Source organism: Taudactylus pleione, unplaced genomic scaffold (assembly GCF_031769625.1).
Source record: "Taudactylus pleione unplaced genomic scaffold, aTauple2 ptg000073l, whole genome shotgun sequence".
In the NCBI taxonomy this organism is placed as follows: Eukaryota; Metazoa; Chordata; class Amphibia; order Anura; family Myobatrachidae; genus Taudactylus; species Taudactylus pleione.
In genome coordinates, this window is record NW_028284475.1 from 5507386 (window position 1) to 5534516 (window position 27131).

General features: G+C 45.8%; 2 protein-coding genes across 3 annotated transcripts in view; one reads left to right on the forward strand and one right to left on the reverse strand.

Moving 5' to 3' along the window:
- Positions 1-6879: 6879 nt before the first annotated feature.
- On the reverse strand, positions 6880-11666 carry MLLT11 (MLLT11 transcription factor 7 cofactor). Its single transcript, XM_088467725.1, has 2 exons — positions 11525-11666; positions 6880-8545 (listed from the first exon to the last, which is right to left on the reverse strand). The coding sequence occupies exon 2, from the start codon at positions 8537-8539 to the stop codon at positions 8318-8320; it is 222 nt and encodes a 73-aa protein (XP_088323851.1). The 5' UTR covers positions 8540-8545; positions 11525-11666; the 3' UTR covers positions 6880-8317.
- A 7029-nt stretch (positions 11667-18695) lies between these two features.
- CDC42SE1 (CDC42 small effector 1) overlaps positions 18696-27131 on the forward strand; it is a 43923-nt gene continuing 35487 nt past the window's right edge. Inside the window, exon 1 of one of the 2 annotated variants that reach the window (XM_088467619.1) lies at positions 18696-18895. The gene's annotated coding sequence lies outside the window, so the exon portion shown is untranslated. The remainder of the gene's footprint in view (positions 18896-27131) is intronic. The other variant, XM_088467618.1, reaches the window with a different exon arrangement.

Below are 27131 nucleotides of genomic sequence, written 5' to 3' on the forward strand. Positions count from 1 at the left end.
CCGCCAACTCCCGGCAGCTTATTGTGAGTGCTTTAATCACTATTTCAGCAATGTATATAAGTTGTGTCCCTGTCCTGCACTGTAATGTACTGTAAGTTACTTGTTTCTTGTTCACTTATTAGTTCTATGTACTATGTAAGGCGCTGCGGAACACTTGTGGCGCCATATAAATAAAGGATAATAATAATAATAATAATAATAATCTATCTATCTATCTATACTGTTTGCCTCCATGAAGATAGACATAGTCTAAGAATTATTTTAAAAGTGTATTAGTCTATTATATATTTAAGTATAGACGCCCTGATTCAGAGCCGGACGCTCTGATCAGAGCACTCGCTCTGAATCAGGGCCCACCTCCATAATTATGGAGCGTCCTCCTGGACGCTCGTATAGCTGTGGGTCACCACCCACAGCATATACGAGCGTGCAGGTTGATGGTCGCGATGGTCTTGACCATCGCGACCATCGCCACTGCGAGCCGAAGCCTGCGGTTGAGTTTCTCAACCGCAAGGCCCGGAGTGACTAGTGATGTCAGTGGGGCCGGCTTCTGACGGTAGGCGTTCCCTTGGGAACGCCCCCGTCTGGGAGGCACGCCCCTAGCACGCCCACCAAAGGGGGCGTGCTGTCAATCAACATCGACAGCACGCCCCCTTTGATCAGACACAACGAGCGAAGGAAAGTCCTTCGCTCGTCGCGTCTCGCGCATGCGCACGACGGAGCTCCCGCCGTCGTGCGCAGTGCAGACCATCGACCCACTTGCGAGTGGACAAACGCTCGCGAGTGGGTCTGAATCAGGCCCAGAGTTTGCTTTAAAAAAAAATAAAAAATACATCGGTTAACATCGGTTCCAGAGAAATAATGTTTGTATCTAAATAATGTTTTGTATTCAATGTTGAAAACATTGGTACTTCCAATGTTTTCTTTCGATGTCCCATCCTTCCCCATCAACAGCATCGGCTACACTTGCACGTCGCGGCTTTGAACAGCAGGGGGCAGAACCGTGATGACACAATCTACAGGGAAAAATGGCATTTTAAATCATTTGCAAAGCTTTTACTTTTTGTTTAAAGAGACAGCTATGTTTCAGCCTTTATGACAGCCAGCATCTGGAAACTATCCAGTTTATTAGATGCTTCTAACTCCCACGCGACAGAACAGATCTGGGCGATCACATGATCACAGCCCATAAACGTCCATTACACAGAAAGTATGGTGGACGGATCATTCCGTGTGCACTATCCATCTCCGCCCGTGTGCGTATACCTGATTCAGCACATGCGCAGTTGCTGGTTTCTTCTTCGGTGCATGTGCAGTATGATTAAATATGCAATTTCTGTCCGACTCAGAATCAGATGCCCCAGTGTTTATGCACCCCCATATTGTTCAAGATGGAACAATGTTTCAAATAGGTCGACCCCTTCCCCCTGTTACATGAAGCTAGGAGACAATTACGTTGTGAATATGCACAGGTCTGTTTGTAAACCATCGTGCCATGATTACGAGGAGGGGAATGGATAGAGATGGTCACTGGTTAGCAACCATCGATGTTTTGCCACAGATGGTGATGATTCCACCATTGATGTCAGAGGCACAGAATTGTTATTTTCTTTAGCCGGCACAGGAGATGTGAGGAGAGGAATGGACGCAGCAGGAAGCCACAGACTGAGTGTTATATAGTGGGAGGAGCAGGGTCCCCAGAAGCACAGAGTATATCAGGAGATGAGTGATGTGTCAGTGAGGACAGGGCTGCATGTGACAGGGGCAGTGACATGATGTGAGGAGGGGAATGGAGGCAGCAGGAAATCACACAGAGTTATATAGTGGGAGGAGCAGGATCCCCCAGGAGCACAGAGTATATCAGGAGATGAGTGATGTGTTACTGAGGACAGGGCTGTGTGTGACAGGGGCAGTGACATGATGTGAGGAGGGGAATGGAGGCAGCAGGAAGCCACAGACTGAGAGTTATATAGTGGGAGGAGCAGGGTCCCCAGCAGCACAGAGTATATCAGGAGATAAGTGATGTGTCAGTGAGGACAGGGCTGCATGTGACAGGGGCAGTGACATGATTTGAGGAGGTGAATGGAGGCAGCAGGAAGCCACAGACAGAGAGATATATAGTGGGAGGAGCAGGGTCCCCAGCAGCACAGAGTATATCAGGAGATAAGTGATGTGTCAGTGAGGACAGGGCTGCATGTGACAGGGGCAGTGACATGATGTGAGGAGGGGAATGGAGGCAGCAGGAAATCACACAGAGTTATATAGTGGGAGGAGCAGGATCCCCCAGGAGCACAGAGTATATCAGGAGATGAGTGATGTGTTACTGAGGACAGGGCTGTGTGTGACAGGGGCAGTGACATGATGTGAGGAGGGGAATGGAGGCAGCAGGAAGCCACAGACTGAGAGTTATATAGTGGGAGGAGCAGGGTCCCCAGCAGCACAGAGTATATCAGGAGATAAGTGATGTGTCAGTGAGGACAGGGCTGCATGTGACAGGGGCAGTGACATGATTTGAGGAGGTGAATGGAGGCAGCAGGAAGCCACAGACAGAGAGATATATAGTGGGAGGAGCAGGGTCCCCAGCAGCACAGAGTATATCAGGAGATAAGTGATGTGTCAGTGAGGACAGGGCTGCATGTGACAGGGGCAGTGACATGATGTGAGGAGGGGAATGGAGGCATCAGGAAATCACACAGAGTTATATAGTGGGAGGAGCAGGATCCCCCAGGAGCACAGAGTATATCAGGAGATGAGTGATGTGTTACTGAGGACAGGGCTGTGTGTGACAGGGGCAGTGACATGATGTGAGGAGGGGAATGGAGGCAGCAGGAAGCCACAGACTGAGAGTTATATAGTGGGAGGAGCAGGGTCCCCAGCAGCACAGAGTATATCAGGAGATAAGTGATGTGTCAGTGAGGACAGGGCTGCATGTGACGGGGGCAGTGACATGATTTGAGGAGGTGAATGGAGGCAGCAGGAAGCCACAGACAGAGAGATATATAGTGGGAGGAGCAGGGTCCCCAGCAGCACAGAGTATATCAGGAGATGAGTGATGTGTCAGTGAGGACAGGGCTGCATGTGGCAGGGGCAGTGACATGATGTGAGGAGGGGAATGGAGGCAGCAGGAAGCCACAGACTGAGAGTTATATAGTGGGAGGAGCAGGGTCCCCAGCAGCACAGAGTATATCAGGAGATGAGCGATGTGTTAGTGAGGACAGGGCTGCATGTGACAGGGGCAGTGACATGATGTGAGGAGGGGAATGGAGGCAGCAGGAAGGCACAGACTGAGAGTTATATAGTGGGAGGAGCAGGGTCCCCAGCAGCACAGAGTATATCAGGAGATGAGTGATGTGTTAGTGAGGACAGGGCTGCATGTGACAGGGGCAGTGACATGATGTGAGTAGAGGAATGGACGCAGCAGGAAGCCACACACTGAGTGTTATATAGTGGGAGGAGCAGGGTCCCCAGAAGCACAGAGTATATCAGGAGATGAGTGATGTGTCAGTGAGGACAGGGCTGCATGTGGCAGGGGCAGTGACATGTGAGGAGGGGAATGGAGGCAGCAGGAAGCCACAGACTGAGAGTTATATAGTGGGAGGAGCAGGGTCCCCAGCAGCACAGAGTATATCAGGAGATGAGCGATGTGTTAGTGAGGACAGGGCTGCATGTGACAGGGGCAGTGACATGATGTGAGGAGGGGAATGGAGGCAGCAGGAAGGCACAGACTGAGAGTTATATAGTGGGAGGAGCAGGGTCCCCAGCAGCACAGAGTATATCAGGAGATGAGTGATGTGTTAGTGAGGACAGGGCTGCATGTGACAGGGGCAGTGACATGATGTGAGTAGAGGAATGGACGCAGCAGGAAGCCACACACTGAGTGTTATATAGTGGGAGGAGCAGGGTCCCCAGAAGCACAGAGTATATCAGGAGATGAGTGATGTGTCAGTGAGGACAGGGCTGCATGTGACAGGGGCAGTGACATGATGTGAGGAGGGGAATGGAGGAAGCAGGAAGCCACAGACTGAGCGTTATATAGTGGAAGGAGCAGGGTCCCCAGCAGCACAGAGTATATCAGGAGATGAGTGAGGTGTCAGTGAGGACAGGGCTGCATGTTACAGGGGCAGTGACATGATGTGAGGAGGGGAATGGAGGCAGCAGAAAGCCACAAACTGAGAGTTATATAGTGGAAGGAGGAGGGTCTCCAGCAGCACAGAGTACATCAGGAGATGAGCAATGTTATAATGAATACCTCCCAACATTCGCACCTTCCCTCCCCCCTGATCTGTCCGAACTCTGCCCCAATCTGGAGTGAACCATCCACTCAATTGTGAGGTCTGTAGTGTAAAACATACCATGGGAGCCTAAGAGGGGTTTAATGTGATTATGATAGAATTGTGTGATCCAGGCATCAGCGAGTATGGAGGATATTTTAAAGGGGCAATCGTTTCAAGTTGGTTTTGCCTTTTAAATTATTACACCTTTAAACTGTCAGACAGACTTGCTAAGAACTCACTTATGCCTGCAAGTGCTGGGCTATTACATTCACCCCCTGGGGTCTAGAGACCAATTCATTTTTTATTATTATTTTATAGCTGGAGTAAACTTTGACACTGATTTACACAACAATGTAACAAGACCTGTAATAGGGATCTGGTTTCCAGGGTCTGTGGAATTCTGTCAATGTAAATTCACCATAATACCTACTTTTCCTTGGAGATGTGATCCGTAGGTATTTTCTTTGAATTTACTAATATTTGTATTTATTTTCTAGAAGTCTCCTGGTATAATGATAATCAGTAATATTTTTTTGTGACTAATACATTCTGTGTTTTTTATTTTGAAAATATTAAGCATTAACCTGGGTACACACTATACAATATATTGGCCGGTCTTGCGAAGCGTCATGGATCGCAACGACCATCATGTAGTGTGTACTCCCAAATCCACCCAATTCATCGTCCCATCTGATGTGCTGCACATCAAATGGGACAATGTCACGGACAACAACCGATTTTGTTCCATTTATCGTGTAACGATATACAGCGCATCATGGCAGATCGTCAAATGTGCACGGTGATGTGATTTATCGCCACATCACTTTGCTGCGTCGCTGGGCCAGTACATCGCTAAGGTACATACCCAGCCTTAGACAATATGACATATAGACATGATCGATATTCCGTTTGCCTTTTTTGGCGATGTTTTACTTTATCTTCCATATTCTCGCTGCCACTGATGGAGCTTTGATAGCTTACTTAATTGATAGACTGGGCCAAATGTAACAACCCCGTGAGTTGCACTAGCCCAAGCAATTCTGGTGAGTGAATTACTAGGCAGGTACATTTTGAAAGGAGACTTAAAAAAAATATATATAAAATCACATTTGATTTTACACTGTAGAGCCGTAAAAATGCAAATATCCAGCCAGTCTGTTACTATGGAAACTGCAGCCATCGTCCCTCGGTGCAGACACGAATAGGGTGATATACTATGAATACAGTAAAAACAAATATATGCAGTTTCTTATACAATACTAAAACAATCTACACAAACATTACCTCTGGAATCTAAATAGATTTTGCCAGCTACAGTAAATGAAGTATATTTAAATGCGGCATTTGGCATTCTGCTATTTCATGAAAGGATGTAGTGGTTTTTTTTTGTTTTTTAGTACCAGTGAGGATTCCATGGATCAGTTATAGTGTATTTTACAACCATAGACTACCACACCATTACGTAATTAACAAAAAAAAAACATGGTTGAGCCAGGTTTCGGAAAAGTGAAGATGTAAGGGAATCGGTATGCAATGCCACCGGGTGTGTTCCCGGTGGACGTAATACCGACGCCGGAATCCCGAACAGTGGACATCCTGACTTGGGCTGGAAAGTACCCTAACCCTTCCCTCTCCCCCCCCTAACCCTCCCTTAGTGGTGCCTAACCTCCCCCCGGTGGTGCCATAACCCCTCCTTCCCGCACCCTAAACCTAACCCTCGGGGGTGCCTAAAACTAATCCTCCCCCCCGGCTAACAGCTAATAGTTCCCGCTTACCTTAGTTCGGGATGCCGGGCGTCAGGATTTCGGCATCTGGCTAAAGATAGCTGTCGGAATTTAGATGCCTATCTTTAGTACCAGGTCAGACTTCCAGCATCAGGATTCCAGCGGGCGGCATTCCGGGCTGCGGTAAATTACCCGCATCTCGATGTAAGGTAGCATAGACATGGGTGTCAGTGTTCTGCAATTTCATCTTTCTCCAGCAGGTGGACAAGAAACAAGAGCGGCCTGATTATTATTTTCCACTTATAGGGCTTGGTTTGGGTTGGGTACGGGATCCCAACGGTCAGAGTACCAACAGCGTCATCCCGACAGTCAGAGTCCCGACAGATTTTTGTAAGTATTATAACCCTGTGGGTCTGTCACGGTCATAGGACAAGTGGCCACCCCTGAGAGATGTGGCCTAGTCCACGGTCATCATTCTTTCTAGTAAAAAAAATAGAATTTTTGACCGCTGAATCCGGGACGATCGGGAGGTGCAGTGTTGGTGGAATGCGCCCCCCGCGACGGGTGTCCCTTCAATGAAACGCTCATTAGTGATAGATGTGCAGCATTGAAGGGTTGTATTTAGAGAAGGAGGAGGCGGAGATGGATCAACACTTTGGAAGCGCTTGGTACGCCTTCATGGAGTAGTAGTACACCCTAAAGCAAATGGGCCTGTGTAGCATAGGCCCGCCCCAGTGACATATGACCCCACCACATTCCCATTCTGTATTTCTTGGGCGATATGTTTTTCACTACATCTGCACAGTAAAAAGATTATACCTTTGCATGTCAACTCCTATAATGTCTCACACATAAAAGAAAGATGAAAGAAACTGAGCCAGTTGGAAATTAGACATTTTATTTGTAACAGTGCAAGTTGCAGGTGGTCAGTGAACAAATGCGCATCAGGTCACCTGATTACCGCTGGAGGTCGTGGGCGACAACTTGGCTATACCGTGAAGTGAATACGGCAGTTAAAAGATGAAAACTTTAAATGAGTCGAGAACCCACAATTTTACCGGTCAGATCTCAGTTATGTCCACGCTCAGTCACGCCCCACTAGCTCCGCCCACCAACTATCACCACACCTTAATACATATGAAGTGTGCGATATGCTTAATTGAAAAATACATGCAGTAGATCTACTTAAAATGCCGGAAAAAGGAAAAGAGGTGCAACTAATCAGAATCTAGCTATTATGTCTATAATACAGACTAAAACATGATAGCTTCAATCTGATTGGCTGCTATGGGCAATACCCCACTTGTCAACATAGATGTTTTAGTAAATCTAACCCATATATAGTTGTAATTCTATGCATTGTTTTTCTGGTACGGTGCACCTCCTTACCTTTTTGGTTTGACTACATTACCTGCAGGTGTCACTCTTGTTACAACATTTAGTCAGTGACAGAAAGCTGTCCACAGATAGAAATTGGCTAAGGAGGAGTATCCGCAGAATAACACACTAAGGGCCTGATTCTTAGTCAGACGGAAGCCTGAATGCGGATATCTGCAAACTACGCATACGCCGCCAAAAGCAAACGCATACTGCCTTTGCTTCGTACCATGCATACGCACACGGGCGGAGACTGAAAGAGAGGACAGTCTCTCAATTTGTTGGCGGTCCTCTCTTTGTGTAAAATGGGCGTTTGAGAGGCAACTGGGCGGCTGCTGTGCGGACACACGGAACAGATCCTTCTCGCAGGAGTGTCATGGCAGTTTTGTGGGCGTGTTGTGGGCGTGTAATCTCATACATTTTAAAATTGTTTTGTTCTTTGTGCCAATACAATCAATTTGTGTTATTTGAATACGGAAATCCTGAACCAATATTTGAAAAAGTATAGAAATTGGTGGTTTCCATCAAGGTATCAGCCACTACGAATTTGTCGTTAAAGAGACACGTTGTCATATCCTGTTATATATTCCTATCACCCGGGGGCTTATCAAGGAACTAGACTCAGCTTTGCACCAGGCATAGGACAACGCTACTGAAAAGCCAGAGAGAAGGTGAGGGGATCAGTGTCTCACCTCTGGCAACAAGCAATACTTCATTTTTGTCTGTCAGCAAATATGGCCCAGATAAAAACAATATATCAGTGCTTCAAGCATAATAAACAGCTTCACGTGTGTAATAAATGCAAACACATTCATAATTAAACCTCCAGGGTCTTATAATAACTAATAAATAAATAAATTAATAATAAATATGCATTATAAGTGGTCGGTGGTCGAAAGGCAGGTAGATTACAGCTAGGCCTTGGTTGGTTGTTTTTTTTTTTTAAATGAACTCAAAGTCAAAGGCGTCAATGCTGGCTATAGGTGCCCGCCAGAAGTTGAAGGCATTGTACTGCGACAGGAAGCTTTCGTCTTGAGGTTCGTCTTTGGAGGTCTTCTTGCTGTCCTCCAGGCCCAAACACTGTAGCTCGGAGAGGTCCAGTTCCGGGATGGGCAGTTTCCAGAAGAGGAAGGAGTCGTACTGGCTGCTTAGCGTGTCCAACATTATGACCTGGGAGAGAGAGAAAACGCAAGGGACATCAGATACATTGGCTTGTGTAGTAGGGTGGGGAACTGTCGGACATTCGCTACAGAGACTATACTGTACCATCGGCCAGTTCTAATCCAATAAACCTATTTTCCACGTGAATATCTATAAACGTACGCTCAGTCATTTATTGGTCTTGATATTCATGAGACAGACGCAATTTCCGCCGAAGGCCTACGGGATGGAGGCCATGTGTGCGGGCTGTGTCGGTGTGATCCAGTGATGGAAGGTATGTCCATTTTAACTTAAAATAATAATAATAATGTCTGCCCCCATATTTTCTGCACCATCTTTTATACTTTCACAAGCTCTTGGCGGATAATTCCACCCGAAGCATGCATGTCTAAGGGAAGCAGTGGCGGCTGGGCGCTAGATGATAGGGACCTGATGGGGATGAACACCGGTTCCCAGATAACTACAATTTGGGATGGGGTACCACTTGTGATATTCCTTAAATAAATATTATTTAACTAATGCTCCCCACATACCCCAAATCCTAACAGAACGCCTGTGCTTCCCTAGAAAGAGCAGTAACACTAATGGCAATGGCTTCACTCCCTGGTCGAAATCTTCGTGTTAGCTCCTTAGACGAGTCCTTATAAGACATGGGTGGAGTGCAGATTTGACCTTATAATTCCCAGTGACAAATATAAATGAAGAATAAGCACAGCGTTTATAAACGCTGTGTGCATCGCCAGCTGTGCAGAACTACAAGTCCCAGTGTGACGCTGTCAGGTCATGCTATCACAATGGAGACATAGGGTGCACAGTCTTGCATTGCATTGATGAACGCTGGAATGGGCAGGTTGCTGCACACACCGGTGACCGTTGTACTATGGAAATAAGGGGTCTATGTACTAAAGCTGGGTACACACTAGACGATGTGGGTACACCTACCCAGTGACAGCAGGATATATCGGGTGGTTCATATACACTGCACAATCTGGTGTACGAACGCCCGATATATCGTTCCCCTGCAGCATCCTGCCACATCCAGAGGCATGGTGTTGGTTGCCGGATCTTCTGATTCGCCGTTCATGCAGAGCAGATCACAAGAAGTGACGCATCGGAACGATATATCGTCCGATATATGCTTAGTGTGTACGCACCTTAAGCTTTCGAGAGAGATAAAGTGGACGTGTTGTGTTTGAAAAAAATGACAGTTAGGAGCTGATTGGTTGGTACTTCATCTCTGTCCACTTTATCTCTCTCCAAGGCTTAGTGCATAGACCCTGAAGTGAGCCCCGTGTCTTTCTACCCATGCCAGAATACACACCCTCCCATCCCAGCATGGGTACTGCAGTCAGCTCGCCCATTAGTCAGCATCTCCTTTATACGTAGTCACATATGCAATGGGAACAGAAATAGCAGTGCGCCTGCCGCAGACTCTGTACCCCACCCTTCCTAGAACAGAGATCCCTCTGCTATTTATAATGCCCACTCAGTTTACCACCAGCCCTGTGTCCAGGAGTGTGCCCTAGATTGGACATGTCACAGATATCATACATAGCCAGCGAGTCCAGTAATCCTTATATAATATATATATATATATATATATATATATATATAATATATTTATATATATATATATACATTACCAGTAGTATGCATCACTATCCGTTCCAGCACGAATGACTCTTATTTTTGTTATCCAAGTTAAGACACAGGTATTATGTATCTATCCTGCCTCTGCTGATATTGCTGACATTGCACTGGCACATGATTGGGTACATGGAGATGTAATCATTATATATAAGAGAGGTGTGCTATAGTGGTTGGGGGATCTCCACCCTGATGCTTCCATCTCAGGTTCAAGACCCTCATTAGACTCTGCCACCAAGGAAACCCCCCTAGTATGCTTATCCCACACACCCTGTCCCTGTCCCTGCATCTCTACCACTATAATAAGGGGGAAGGATGGAGTCCCCTGTACAGCCCTGCCTGCCTTACATAAATAGTACATGCATATAATATGTCATATATAACACCTACGTGTACTTCATCACTGAGCACAATGCAACTACCCACCTATTAACAAGTAATTGTAATGATACGTATGAGATAGATAGATAGATAGATAGATAGATAGATAGATAGATAGATAGATAGATAGATATGAGATACAGTAGATAGATAGATTGATAGATAGATAGATAGATAGATAGATAGATAGATAGATAGATAGATAGATAGATAGATAGATAGATATGAGATACAGTAGATAGATATGAGATACGATAGATAGATAGATAGATAGATAGATAGATAGATAGATAGATAGATAGATAGATAGATAGATAGATTGATAGATAGATACAGTAGATCGATAGATAGATAGATAGATAGATAGATAGATAGATAGATAGATAGATAGATAGATAGATAGATAGATAGATATGAGATAAGTAGATAGATAGATAGATAGATAGATAGATAGATAGATAGATAGATAGATAGATAGATTGTTATGAGATACTGTAGATAAATAGATAGATAGAAGATACAATAGATAGAAAATACAGTAGATAAATAGATTAGTTAGATAGATATGAGATATATAGATAGATATGTCGGTAATAAGTCCTGCACCACTGATTATATCGCTCGCCGTCATTGGCCAGATATGGCGTATAGAGCCAGGTACACACAGCGGCAGATATGAGCGGACGTTATATCGGGCAGTCCATACACACTGCACGATCTGGTGTACGACCACCCGTCATATCGTTCCCAGAAGCATTGTGTCGGCCACCGGATCTTGAGATCTGCCTTTCTGAAGATGCGATGAATGACGCACGGGAGCACGCAATAGTGCGTACACACTGGACGCTGTGGACGATCTGTCGTTCAAATTCGCCTCAAAGCGACAAATTGTCCAATATATCGTCTAGTGTGTACCCAGGTATATAGTAATGTTCGCTGGAGCTGGCCATCGGTACTCACTGTGAGTGCGGGAGGTGCAGTGATTGCCGCAGTCGGGTAGCACTGTATTGTCTGTGGTCCTCCTGGAGACAGGGACGCTGCTGCTGCTGCTGCTATCAGTGGATCCTCAGTAGCTTTGTCTGGCAATGTGTGTGTGTGAGGGGGGTGCAGCTCCTCCTCCTCCTCCTCCTCCTCCTCGCTTAGCCTCAGCACAGGATTCTGGACCAATGATTCAGCCAAATTCTCCCAGACGCTGATTGATTGAAAGACAGACAGCCTCCCATGGGGACTGGTCCATCAGGGTATCAGCTGGAGTGGAGCATCCATACAGGGGAATGGAAGGGGGGAGGGACTCTGAGCATAAATACATCCTTATTGTTGTGCATCCAATATTCTGATTTATCTGCACTTATTGGGAGTAAATCTGGGTACACTCTATACACGATGTGTGCACCCAGCGACAGAACGATGTGATGTAATGAGACATTGTGCGCGCTGATCTGGTGTACAACGTTGCGATATAATGTTACATGCTGCATTTAGCAGCATGGGGTCGGACCGACACTGTGGGTCACGGCATCATCCCACCTGCTGTACAGAACAGCAGATGAGACGTCATGATGAACGACTATCGCGAACGACAGATCGGGCGTACACACTGCACGATCCGCGCGATATATCGTTCCGATCCAAGACGGACAGGGGCGTATTTATAATGGGTGCAGGGTGTGCGGTGCACACGGGCCACTCTCAGTGCTGGACCGGCGCTGCAGAGCGGCAAAAAAATCACAGGGAAAATGGCCGACGCAGAAAAAAAATGTTCCCGGGAAAAAAAGGCGTGGGCACCATATTCCCGGAGACCCACGCTTGCACAGTAGATTCTGGCATTAAGCCAGAATCTACTACTGCGCTGACAGAGAGGCGGGGGCCAAAGCGGAGGCTGCACACGGGCGCAAATATACGTATATATCTGCCCATATATGCACCCATCGCGAGATGCACACCAGCTGCGTATGCGCTGAGTCTACAACGGTCCGAGCAGCATAAGCATAAATTCACCCTTCCTGAATTCAGCGTACATCAGACGCAAGTCACATCACATGTTTCCCACAGGTCTCAATTCACACATATCTGTGCGTTCTCTTTCCAAGCATGTATTTATTTATATATTATTAATTAATGTATGACGCTAAGTTACGCTACGCAAACTGGTGTAACACCCGCTCTGCCCCACCCCCGGGACGTCACAATCCACCAATGTATGCTCGGCTCCGCCCATCATATTATTTTAAATCCACATCCAATAATTGATAATAAGTTAGAAATAATAAGCTGACCGCCACCTGCTCAGCTGTGTTGTACTGATTACGTTTTCCTGGTAGCCTATCTTCTTGTGAGCTGAGGAGTGGGCAGTCTGGAAACTTGTCAGTGCCAGATTTGTAACCATTTTATTTATTATTCATATATCTTGAGGATAAAGGGAATTAGCGCTCGCAAGCGGGTCGATGGTCGGCCAGTGCACACGCGCGAGCCCCGGAGCGAGTGAGAACTTCACACGCTCTGGGGCTCGCTACAAAACGGGGCGGCTGTCGATGTTGATCAACAGCTCGCCCCGTTTTGTAGGCGGGGAGGAGGGGTGGCTGGACAAACGGAGGCGTTCCCGAAGGAACGCGGTCGTGATAATCGCACCAAGGGTATTATTGCTTGTAGGTGAAAGATGGCGGAACTACCCCCAGGGCTGAGGCTGATATGGGAACTGGCGATGAGGAGGGTCTGTCAAAGTGCATGCGCAGAAAGGGGGGTCATCAAGCATCATGGTATTTCATCGGGATGCGGTCAGAATGCCGACATTCAAAGTGTCAGCATGTTCAAAACATGGTTTAACATGCTGACATCAGAATGTCGACAGTACATTTTTGTGTTAGTTTTAGGTCTAGGGTTAGGCTAGCAAAACAAATGGTAAGTCGACATCTCGGTGTCGATATGATTATGTTGACATTTTAGAGTGTCAAACATATTGGTTGTCGACCTAATGTCCATGTTGATATTCTGGCTGTCAACATTCAGAAACTGTCGACATATTGGTGTGAGTTAAGAGTGTGTTTGTTGTTTTTTATTATTATTTAGCACAGACCTATAGGAGAAGGACTTATCTAACTCAGGAACAATGATGGTGTAGGGATGGCCATCGATCATCTATGATTAACAAGCATTGACGGTTAACCACCGATGGTCGATGCTTTCCCCATCAATGGTGGTGATCCAATGGCTCACTGACATCGATGGCACAGAGCCAAATTATGTTTTTGTTTTGTTTTTTTCCCCTCCATGTGCCGGGACATGGAGCTTAGCTCTGCCTCCCAACACATCCCGCAAAGCCCCTGCCCCCACTCCCTGATTGGCCCGCTGCCCGGCCAGTATTAAAACAGGGATCACCATCGGTGGATGAAACCATTGATTGATCACAGCCGATGGTTTCATACCATCAATGTCATCCACCAATTGTACCATCACTGGGTAACCTACCGATGGCCATCCCTATGGTGGTGGTCAAATGGGCTGTTTAACTGCTGCTTGTAGCAGCCCCAGTCAATGTATAGAAAGTCTTTCTATATAAATATGTAAGGACAGCAATGCCAGTGGAACTGGGCCCCACAACAGCCAAAAAATCTCCGATGACCATGATAATTTTTTTTTTTTTTATCTCCCTTTTTACATGTCTCATTTATGGTATTTTTAGGTTTTATATAAGACAATATCATCAACCACAGGATCATGCAAAAAGACTCACTGGAAAAAAGTTATTCTGTAGTAAGTGCAGTTAATTAAACAAAGAGAGGAATAATAATTTTATTTTTTGCTCATAGCCTCAGCTCATGAATCTTTCCGACCGTGAGAGTCTCTGTAGAGGCAAAAGAAGCCTCAGAAAAAGTAAATATGTGCCGTGTTTTTCTCCATATCCCGAAATAGCCTGCCTGAGAACAATGCTTTCCCTTCCTAGGGAACTACTTGAAGGCCTGGATTACAAACACTGCTGAGGTTTCCCAGAATTCACTGTGACAAAGTTAGAGGGACGCTTGTGTTTGAACGATTTAACGACGTACGATATCGTTATCGTTCATATCGTGCATTTAAACCGTGTGTACGCAGCTTAACTAGCCTGAAGTAAAAAAGACAAGCATCGTGAAGAGACCCACATGCGCACTAAGACAAAAGAAAGTGCAGCCCCCCCCCAAAAAAAAGACAGAACTTGCACTTGCGCCCAACTATAAATGCGTTTCTAAACGTACTCTACCGTCATGGTTTATATCTGTAGGGTCTAGATTTGACTTTTAGGGGGAGATGTGCTAAGCCAAATTTACTAAGATGGGAGTTCTATTAAGAAGTGATGTTGCCCACAGCAACCAATCAGATTCCAGGTGTTATCTTCTAGAAAGTGCTAGATAAATGTGAAGTAGAATCTGATTGGTTGCTATGGGCAACATCACTTCTTAAATAGAACTCCCATCTTAGTAAATTTACCCCTTGGAGAGAGATAAAGTACCAACCAATCAACTCCTGTCATTTTCAAACACAGCCTGTAAAGCGACAGTTGGCTAGTACTATATCTCTCTCCACTTTATTATGCTCCAGGGCTTTGCACATCTCCCCCATAACCAAAACCAGAACCGTATTTTAAAGTTAATCTAAATATAAAAGTAATTGGTAAAACTATATAGGAGACAGCAGGGGTTTCAGTAAAGTGAGGGGGAAATTGCACAACGTGTACTAGTACAAAATGTCGGACACACACTAGTTCTCCAGAGTATTTTATAGTATGGTTGGGAAAAAGTCGAGTTTGGTTTTGTTTTGCCCATAAACTTTCTTAATAACAATCTAGTCTGTCATTATGGTCTGTTAATTACACGCTATTGCTATTCACTTTCCTCCGGTTCCGAGCGATGGCTTACTCTACATTCTCCAGACCTGAGGTAACCACTCACTAATATCTTGGCTCCCTGCAGGTCGACGCGTTGGGACATGTACCAAGAACGATTCATCGTCTGACTCACACAGGACAGGCCCTGTATCTCACAGACCACGTTATGGGAAAAGACAAGGGAACACTGCCGGATGGGACTTTTATGGTGCGTACACACTGGGCGATTAAAGTGGACGACTGAACGATAACGATATCGTTATCGTTCAGTCGTCCACTTTATCGTCCATTTTTAACACAAAAAAGATGAACGATGACGACGACGCGCGTTCCCGCGGGTCGTTCGTCATCCTCGTTCATCGGGCTGACATGCAGGCCAACCTGACGACCTCGTCAGGTTGCTGCATGTCAGGGAATGGGTGAGAGAGCCCGGCGCTGAACGATATCGCTAATGATATCGTTCAGCGGCTGTGCTCAATGTCATGAACGACATTGAGCACAGCCTGCCGGGGACACACTAGACGATATCGCTCAGGGAGCATATCGTCTAGTGTGTATGCACCTTTAGTGGATACACAGAATATTATCCAAACTAATGCCATTGCTGCTTATAATGATTTAAAAAAATCTATAATAATAATATTCATTTGAAATATAGCATTATGTAACGCATACTTGCAGACTCGCTGAAATAGTAACAATCTCCCTGTCTCCCTGAAGAGTCTAGAAATCTCCCTGATTGCACCGAACCCCATTATGAAGCTGTTAAAAAATAAATATATATATATATACCGTATATACTCGAGTATAAGCCGAGTTTTTCAGCACATTTTTTGTGCTGAAAAAGTACCCCCTCGGCTTATACTCGAGTGAAGTGTAGCGCTGACCAGACGGAGTTCGGTCAGCGCTACACAGCACAAACACACAGCCGCCGGAGCCGGTAGCTGTGTGTTTGCTGTAATCAGCAGCCGCTGAGAGTCTGTCAGACTCTCATCGGCTGCTGCTGCTCCCACTGCAGGAGCCATCTTCCGGCTCCCGCAGCGGGTAATGGGAGAGACGTCATGAGTAATGACGTCTCTCCCATGCAAAGCGGCCGGAAGAGCTGTTTGCGGCGGGACCAGGAGCGGGAGTTTCAGGTAAGTGATTTTTTTTATTCTTATTACGTCTCTCTCTACTGGGGAGGGGGACTACTGGGGGCACTACCAGGGGGCGATTACTACAGGGGGCACTACCAGGGGGTGATTACTACAGGGGGCACTAAAAGGGGGGATTACCACTGGGGGAACTACCAGGGGGGGATTACTACAGGGGGCACTACCAGGGGGGGATTACTACAGGGGGCACTAAAAGGGGGGATTACCACTGGGGGTACTACCAGGGGGGGATTACTACTGGGGGCACTAAAAGGGGGGGATTACCACTGGGGGCACTACCAGGGGGGGATTACTACTGGAGGCACTGAAAGGGGGGATTACCACTGGGGGCACTACCAGGAGGGATTACTACTGGGGGCACAACCAGGGGGAATTACTACTGGGGGCACTACCAGCTGTTGACAATTCCTACCCTAGGCTTATACTCGAGTCAATAAGTTTTCCCAGTTTTTTGTGGTAAAAGTAGGTACCTCGGCTTATATTCGGGTCGACTTATACTCGAGTATATACGGTACATTCAAATGTAATCATTAGTATAATTTCCCTGCATTGGGTATAAGGCACAATGATCCCTATGGCTATATGCATTTTTGTGAAAAGTATCAGTGTGCTTTCATCAACAAGTAGATCTTACTAATTGTTTTGGGGCTCATTTACATGTGGATGTAAATCAATTTTATGACACGCCTCTAAGATGTAGCAGTATGAACCCACTTTAACGCACGCTTATAGGTGTTGCTTTCATAATTTCCCTGAAATGCTTTTTCAAAAGTAGGCAAGTATGATGTAACGTTTAAAGTTTATATACCACCCACAAAGGCTGCCATTCTGTGCTAAGAAACAACATTTGTTAGAATGCTTGCAATTAACCAGTCTCTTTCTGAGGCAGCCATTTTGTGTTGTTAAATTATATTTTTTTAGACTGCATTAACGTATTTCACTGGGAACAAGTCTTACTAAGGCAGCCATTTTGTTCTCTGAATCAGTAGTTATAAGAATACATTCACTGCTTGAAACAATATTCATTGGAATGCTTTCTATCAGTTGACCGAGAACCGGTGTCTTTCTGTGGCAGCCATTTTGTGTTGTCAAACAATTTTGTTTAACTAATTTCATCGGGAACCAGTCTTTCTGCTGAGACAGCCATTTTGTGTCCTGAAGTAGTATTTACTGAACAAGAATCTATACACTGCTTGAAACTAATTACATAAATGTGTGAGGAGGAAGGAGGGGGGTGCGGGCGGTTAGAGGTGGGGTGCGGGAGTCTCCCGGGCCATTCCGGGAGAGTAGGCGAGTATAAAATAAACGAGGGCACTACTATGGGGCGTATCATGAACTAGGGCACTCCTATGAATCAGAAAATGAACTAGGGCACTATTATGGGGCATAAAATGAACATCTGCTGTAGAGTGGTGTCTCTCTAGAAGCATTGGGGCAGGGGCCCCTTCAAAATGTTGCCATAGGGCCCACAAAGATCTGGTCTTGCCCCTGCGTCCGAATCAGCGCCATATTTGTTGTCTCTGGAAAAGAGGCGCAATTTATTGTAAAAGGGGGGGAAAAAGGAAGTGTTGTAACTATGGGGGCGAATCAATTCAACGCGAACTGAATAGCGCCGGGAGCGAGCTCCCGGAGCTATTCAATTCAGTGCGCTGTGTGGTTGGAGAATGCCGGTTATCGCGGTCATCGCGCCTTAACACCCTTAACCGGCATTCTCTGACCAAAGTGCCAGGCGCACGGCTGTTAGCGCCGCGCTATGTAGAAAAACAGCTGCGCACCCGGCACTGTGGCCGGATTTATCTTCGCATCCCCAGGGGGGTGCAAGAAGAAATCCTTAGCGCGCCCAAACAGCGCGGTGTATTGAATAGGTCCCTCCCGTCGCTATTCAACAGCGCGTTGAATTGAATTCCCCCCACTGTATCAGTGTTTGATCCTCTGTAAGCTGTAATGAGCCATTGTTCTGATGGCAAGGAGACTGTCTGACATGTGCAATTAGGGGTGTCAGTCACCCCCCTCTGTCAGAGCCCCCTTCTCCTCCCCCAGATTCCCAGACAGCAGTGAGAGGGTTTGCAATTTGCATGCAGAACAGAAGCAGATCACCGCCACCCCAGGCAGCTCTGCACTGTCTGCTTTGTCCACACTGAGTGCTGTGCAACCTTCTCCTGTTCTGCATAAACAGAGGATTGCAGAGCATTTCCTTATTCTCACAGGAACCACACCTCGCTGGGGAGCTGAACTCAACACGGCAACTTGAACCCAGCAGCAGCGGAGAGACAGCAGCAGCAGCAGCAGCGACTGGAGGGGGGATTTCTGCGTCAGCAGGTAAGAGTCGCAGCAGGCGCGCGATTTAGGTGCGTTTTTACAGCGCTGGGAAACTTGACAAAAATAATGGCAAAGTAGCGATATTATGTAACTGTGGAGTCACAGGGCGCATTGTGGGGGTTTTCTAGATGAATTTAATGTTTTCTGGTTATACTGTATGGGACGTTGCCGTGACCATCTTATACACAGTAGCACATTGGGCATGGACATTGCTACTGTACTGTATTAGGATCCCACAGCCCCCTCTGATCATAATGCAGATGACCCCATTGCAGGAGAACGATTCACATCCTCCCACATGCCAGACTGTAACATATAATCTACAGAGGGGATTATAAGTAATGCTCAGACCTCAGGCATATACCATGATCTCTACATATTATGGCCTCTGCTGCTCTGTACAACGCTACACTCTATGCGCCAGATTCAGAGATGGACGCAATGCAATGTTTGCGCAGTTTGAGCGATTACTGGTGGTCCGCGTGTGCGTCCGAGTCGCACTGCGCATGCGTGAGGATTTATTAGCAAATTGACTTACAGGGACCCTTTGCGGGCTTCCTCGGGGAGGTGGCGACTCAAACGCTGTTCGGGGCTTGTCTCTGCCTGCGTCTCCGATCCGGTACGCGTCTTAGTTCCAGCGGTCATTCTGCGCGATCATACGGTTACTCTGAGGTAGAATGATTGACTGATCTGCGTCCCATGTGGCGTCTTTGTACACAGTCGTTTGGATTTGCGAAGCCGCCTGCTGGCGCCTTAGTACAATTCCCTGCGGCTGCGACAGTTGCCTAGTTTCGCACAGCCGCTGCGTATAAATTTGCAGTTGCGGCATTATTAGCGTACACCTCCAAATGAGACCCTATGTCAGTGCTACAGAAGTGACGTATGGATTACCATCAATATGATTATAGTCGTAAAGTGCAAAATTATATGCTGGTCCTTTGTAAGTAAACGTTAATGAATATACTAGCAGCGTTATTATCTGTTATGTTATGGCTCCAATCCCACGGGTGACCACCTCGCCAAGCTGCGTTGTGCACATGACTGGGGCGTTTGTGGCCACATTGCTAGATATCCACGAGTCTGCACTTGTCTAGGATCCATTGACTGTAACGTATAGGAAAGTACATGTGACTATGGGTAATTGCCGGGGAGGGGGGATTATATCTTGCATCACTGACAATCCGGCAAGACTTCCAGTGAAACCATGATCCTGGCTGGAACTCTTATTTTATGACATTAATGGTTGTGTAACATAATTGCAGAACGTTTGGCTTCGCGCTGACTTGTAATGCTGATGGGATAAGAGTCGGTAATGTAATGCCAAAAACAGTCTAGAAACCAGAAAGCGAAGCTTACAAACAAATTAGGCAGCGTCTGTGCTTATGCCACGCCGTGCAAATTGTAGGAAACGGCGAAGTGCCGTACCGCAAGGGGCTGGAGGTGCCAGTCTGGAATAACAGGGACGGCTGAGGAAAAGTGAAAGGTCCATGGCAGGTGGGAGGTGACCTGAGTTTGCTTTCTGGCAAGTCATCAAAAATCAGTTTGCGCTGTGTGGCGGGGCTCGTGTCTCAGGTGCTGTGTCTCGCAGGGAGATGTTAATGTTTACACCAGGGGTGGGGAACCTTTTTTTCTGCCGAGGGCCATTTTGATCTATATAACATTATTTGTGGGCCCAGGGCAGGCCACGCCCCTCAATGGGTTGTCACACAGGGACAGGGCCACAATCGCCAGTGATTACAGCAATGCCTGGAGCATCCTGAGGATGCTCTGGGGAGCTGTTAGGGCAGCATAGATTCTGGCTGCAGGGTGCCATTGTAGGCACCCTGCTAGCCAGATGAGGCTAGCAGAAAACAGCTTTGAACCAAATGATTCCTCGGGCCTTAAACGGCCCCTGGGTCCGAGGTTCCCCATCCATGGTCTACACAAACAGTACCCTAGATAAATAAAGATAGACCATGTTTGCAGATCAGGCGCTTGAGGCCTGGGACCCTCCGGGCTTCCATACAGTTGGGATCCATTCGCTGTAGGTGAGGGAAAATATTTAACTAAGGATAACTCCATTTAAGGATGTATCCTCCATGTGAGAGGCCTCTACTCGTATTACCTAGCCCATGTCCGAGTGATAAATGTGACAAATATCACATACACGTTCTCATGATACTTCTATACTATACTAAAAACACACCTCCCAACGTTAGGAGAGCCGAATCAGGGCAGGGCACCAATGCAAGATGGGGGATGAGAGAGCGTGCTAATCGGGCCATATTTACATCATTATGGGCATGCCAGACAACCTGGGCACGTGCCTTTGGAAGCCCCAGGCCACCTCCAATCTTCACACTTTCGAAGGCCACGACACCAGCGGCAGGTGCAGGTGGCACTGCCTAGAGGGGAACATCTCCCAACTATTTCAGAGTTGGGGTTAAAATCCAAATCCAGCCCCCTCAAAGCGAGGCAGCTGTCAGATTAAAGACTATTTGATTTATTTAATTTTATGTGTGATTGGTTTTCGGCTGCATTCATTCTGACATGAAAAACTGGGACACCCATGTGACCTGAAGTTCACGTCAGCCATGCAATCCACCCCTAACTTCTCTTTAGATACCAAATAAACTAAAACTGTCCAAACTCGTCCCGTTAATTTATGTTCATTGTGGAATTCAGCGATGCGCAATAATTTTTTGCACACTGAAAAGGGGTCAATCCTGAGAACCGGGACACAGGGGGAGCCCAGGATAGAGCTGGCATTGAGGGAAAGACAAGCGTTTACTGTCCTCTACAAATATTCCTGGGGAGGGGGGGTTTGTGTTTCACTTATCCCGGCAAAAGTACACAGAACAGGGTTTGAAATTAGTGTTATTTGTACACTCTCCCCAACATGTGTATGAATTGAGGACAGCTTCCGTGATTCCTCCGCCCCCCCTGTTACACGCCTCCTGACATCCTCTGTCTCAGCTGTGGCCGCACAAAAGTCCTATAGAGCCACCGAACGTCTGCTGATGTCATCTTAACTGTCAACCAGGCAGAAATGGTGCTTTGTCTAATTTAAAAATAATTATATATATATATATATATATATATATATATATATATATATATAAAAATTCAATTTACACTGTAAGCCAGAGATTGGTGTTTTAAGATGCAGTTATGTGCAGGAATGTGTTGTAATAACCCATAGCAACCAATCATGATCTATTTCATTTTCCGAACTAGCAAAATTACAGCTGCAGTCGGCTTGGTTCCTATGGGTTAGAGCAAATATTATGTAATCATTGATTCTAAAATACTTTTGACAGTTTTAATACTTGTCTTTACGTACTAACTAGTCCAGAGAATAATAACAGATGGTTTAATGTTGCTTCTGCTATTGCAAAAAGAAAAAAGGAGAAGGGATTTTATTTTGCAATTGGCCAATATTGAGAAATAGAGACATTTTCAGGGACAAATCTTTAAAACCTGTGACTGTCCAGGGAACTATAAAAGTTTTATACTCTTAATGGTGCATACACACGTAACGATCAGCCAGCGATACGATATCGCTGACTGATCGTCCTGCACCCTCCCTTGTCTGCTTGATAATCAATATCGATCATCCAGCACACCACCAACTCACGGATCGCGGGTCCCTATAGTAATCTGCTCGATATCGAGCAAGTTGACCTGCATGCACGGCCGATGGATGATATCGCTATCGTCCATACTTGGCCGCGCATTGCTGGTCGATGGTGAGTTAGTAGGGACCATTTAAACGACTGATTTGAACGATATCGCAATTGTTAAAATCGCTCATTTATATCACTACGTGTGTATGCACCATTATCCTTTCACCCGCAAGTTTCTCTTAAAAAAAAAATTCATTATTTTTAAAATGTAGAGCAATACTTACACTATATATATATATATATATATATATATATATATATATATATATATATATATATATATATAGTGGAATGTGTTGTAATAACCCATAGCAACCAATCATGAGGACATTATGGGCCTGATTCAGAGCCGGACGCAAGTGGCTGCTCGTTCGCTCCGAGCGATGTTTGCCCAACTGCGCATGCGTACGGATTGTAATACGCATGCGCGAACCAGTCAGTGCGGCCGAAAATCGTGTGCTCGCAAAATAGCGAGTGCCTGCTATTTTGAGTGACAGAATGAGGCGTATGTGGGTGGTAACAGGGGAAGGTGCTTGAAAACGGGGAGTGGAAATCAGAACGCAGGCGTGCTTAAAGGTCAAAACGGGCGTTTTATGGGTGTGCATAATTAAAACTTCAGCGTCATTGACCACGTCACTGGGTTCTTTTTTAGCCAGAACTGCTCGCAAGATTGTGGTAGCAAAAACCAACCACAAGAATAGCGAGCAGTTCATACGCTGGTCGATGTACTCGATTAATCTAATAAATAGCGGACATGACGTAGGATGCGAGCGGCCAGGGGGCGTAGTTTCCCAAAAAACTACCGCAAGTTTTGTACGCTCGTTCAGACCTAGAGGCGTGAACAGACCGCAAACAGCGAACGGTTCATTTGAATAGCCACCCCTATTTTCTTGACAAGCGAGCGCAAATAGCGTCCGGCTCTGAATCAGGCCCTATGTCTGGATGCAGTTGCTACCTCTTGATATGCTTTTTCCGTGCTCTCCTATAATAGACCAATAACCCACTGTATTACCTCATTGTGGTCGTCATTAGGCGCAGTGCATGCTGGGAGAACCCATTACAGACACTAAACGCCACTTCCTGCACTGACTGAAACCTCATAAACAGCTCTTTTTCCTTCTTGTATAATATTCAAGAGATGAACCGCCTCCATTATGTCCTTGCAGAAAATTATAACCAGTAAAAAGAAAAAAAATAACCCTTCATGCTTCTCACATAACCCAACTTGTTTTGTTGAAATGACAGGAAGCGATTTGCAATCTCTTTTATTCTTTACCAGCCGCCCCCCTCCCACCCCACTCTGGTGCATTAAACACACCCTGGTGTTGTGACAGGCCGAGTATAATGTAAAGGCCTGCGCGTTTAAATTCTGACGTGCAAAAATACATATTCTTGATGTTGGGGTGGGAGAAAGGGCTGATTGAGCTTCATGGCACACTGCGTGACGGCAAATCAGTATTAAATATGGAATTATGTCGCCAGGGCTGAATCAAGGTTTGTGGGGGCTCCTGGGGCAAGTCAATTTAAATTTAAACTTATAACGGACTACTCCCTACCTTTACACTTTAATACGGCACTCATCGGAAAACTCCCTACCTTTACACTTTAATACGGCACTCATCGGAAAACTCACTACCTTTACACTTTAATACGGCACTCATCGGAAAACTCCCTACCTTTTACACTTTAATACGGCACTCATCGGAAAACTCACTACCTTTTACACTTTAATACGGCACTCATCGGAAAACTCACTACATTTACACTTTAATATGGCACTCATCGGAAAACTCCCTACCTTTTACACTTTAATACGGCACTCATCGGAAAACTCACTACCTTTACACTTTAATACGGCACTCATCCGAAAACTCCCTACCTTTACACTTTAATACGGCACTCATCGGAAAGCTCCCTACCTTTACACTTTAATACGGCACTCATTGGAAAACTCCCTACCTTTACACTTTAATACGGCACTCATCGGAAAACTCCCTACCTTTACACTTTAATACGGCACTCATCGGAAAACTCCCTACCTTTACACTTTAATACGGCACTCATCGGAAAACTCCCTACCTTTACACTTTAATAGGGCACTCATCGGAAAACTCCCTACCTTTACACTTTAATACTGCACTCATCGGAAAACTCCCTACCTTTACACTTTAATACGGCACTCATAAGAAAACTCCCTACCTTTACACTTTAATACGGCACTCATCGGAAAACTCCCTACCTTTACACTTTAATTCGGCACTCATAAGAAAACTCCCTACCTTTACACTTTAATACGGCACTCATCGGAAAACTCCCTACCTTTACACTTTAATACTGCACTCATCGGAAAACTCCCTTCCTTTACACTTTAATACGGCACTCATCGGAAAACTCCCTACCTTTACACTTTAATACGGCACTCATCGGAAAACTCCCTACCTTTACACTTTAATACGGCACTCATCGGAAAACTCCCTACCTTTACACTTTAATAGGGCACTCATCGGAAAACTCCCTACCTTTACACTTTAATAGGGCACTCATCGGAAAACTCCCTACCTTTACACTTTAATAGGGCACTCATCGGAAAACTCCCTACCTTTACACTTTAATAGGGCACTCATCGGAAAACTCCCTACCTTTACACTTTAATACGGCACTCATCGGAAAACTCCCTACCTTTACACTTTAATAGGGCACTCATCGGAAAACTCCCTACCTTTACACTTTAATAGGGCACTCATCGGAAAACTCCCTACCTTTACACTTTAATACGGCGCTTTGGTTTTAACTCTCAGTATATAGACATCATTTGCATGATTCATTCTAACTCCGCCTCCTGAGTCCTTCCTATTGGTTACTTATCCTCTCCCTTTCCTATTGACAGAGGCACTAGACAAGGCTGTCCATTATCCGCATTGCACTTTGCAATAGCACTGGAACCACTAGTACAGTCACTCACCCTGATAATACCACTCATTCAGGCATTTATGTGGCTCCGATGGAGCTGAAAGTCTCGCTCTTCTGCGGATGTCATGATGCTGTTTATATCTGATCCTGCCAATTCATTCCCTGTTATTTTAGACCTTATATCATAACTCTTTTCAGCTCCTGGTGGGGTGGGCAATAAGCAGCTCTCCAGCTGTTGTAGAACTCCACATCCCAGCATGCCCTGCTACAGTTTTGTTATTCGACCATGCTAAAACTGTTGCAAGGCATGCTGGGACGTGTAGTTAAACAACAGCTGGAGAGCTGCTTATTGCCCACCTCTGCATGGCTCTTGTAAAGATCTGTCACATTTTAGTACTTGTTATAGAATTAAGATTGCACAGTCCTCACTTAACAATATAGGCATTCACATTCTGTCTAACATTCTGTTCTATATGCATATGATTTATTTTACCATTAGATCACTGGAGCTCATTCAGAGTCGGTCGTAAGCGGCCGCTCGGTCGTACGCCTAACGATGGAGAATCAGGGAAAAAAAACAATCGCACGGCAGGGCGATCGCAACCAAAGTGACTCCCGTACATGAACAATGCACCTCCTCTAGCTCGCGAGTGATAGCAGCTAGCGATCGAGTCAGTCGTTGTCAGTCGCTGTATGTTAATTTTCTTCTGATGGTTGCGGCCGCTTGTGTTGTGTGCAAATTACATAAAAAATTAACAAAAAACCGCATATAATAAGCCATCCCCATGAAATGTATTTATTCTTATTATTCTCTAATGCTAACGCAACTGAATCAATTACAAGCCAATTAGCAGTGTTATTAGCTACAACAAACGATTATTAGCTGCTTGCACTGTGTGGCAGAAATTAGAAACATCAAACATAACATCAGTCACATTCGATAGTAACGATTGTACTCTGGGGCTTGAGAGAGCACATACCCAACCTCAAGCTGTACGATCAGCCAGGCCTCTAACCTGCTCACAGAGTGACCTTTTACTACTTCCGGCCTTCTACGTCGGTCGTAGCAGTAAATTTATGTACGCCCATGAAACGCCCGGAAAACGGTGAGGAACGCCTGCATTTTTAGACCACCCCCCCCCCCCCCCCCGTCACCACCCACAAACGGCCTTTCATGTCAATCAACTCTCGGAAGCCACTTCCTGCTCGTAAGCCGTACGATCGACAGCATTTTGGATCGCAAGATCTCGTACGCACATGCGAACAACTAACCGTACGCATGCGTGGTTTGGAAGCATCGGATGCGTACGACCGAGCGGCCGCTTACGACCGACTCTGAATGAGGTCCTCTGTCTTCACCTTCTCTCATCATTGCTGGGCAGAATTGATTAATTAAGTTCGTTATCATCCCAATATCGGCCTACAAGATAAAGCTGCTTCCTATAGCCCTTCCCCGAAAAGACATAAAAATGTGCAGTACAGCCTTCACGGAGTTTATTGACGTAACCATTGTGCTATTTAAGTTGTACAGGGCTTACACACTTCAAGGTGGTCGAAAATATATGGTAGCTGGCACCACAGTCCAATGTCCAAAATCTCATGTAGATCATGCCACAGAAGCCCCAACTCACATATTCAGCGTCTGCTCCAGGCACGCTCCG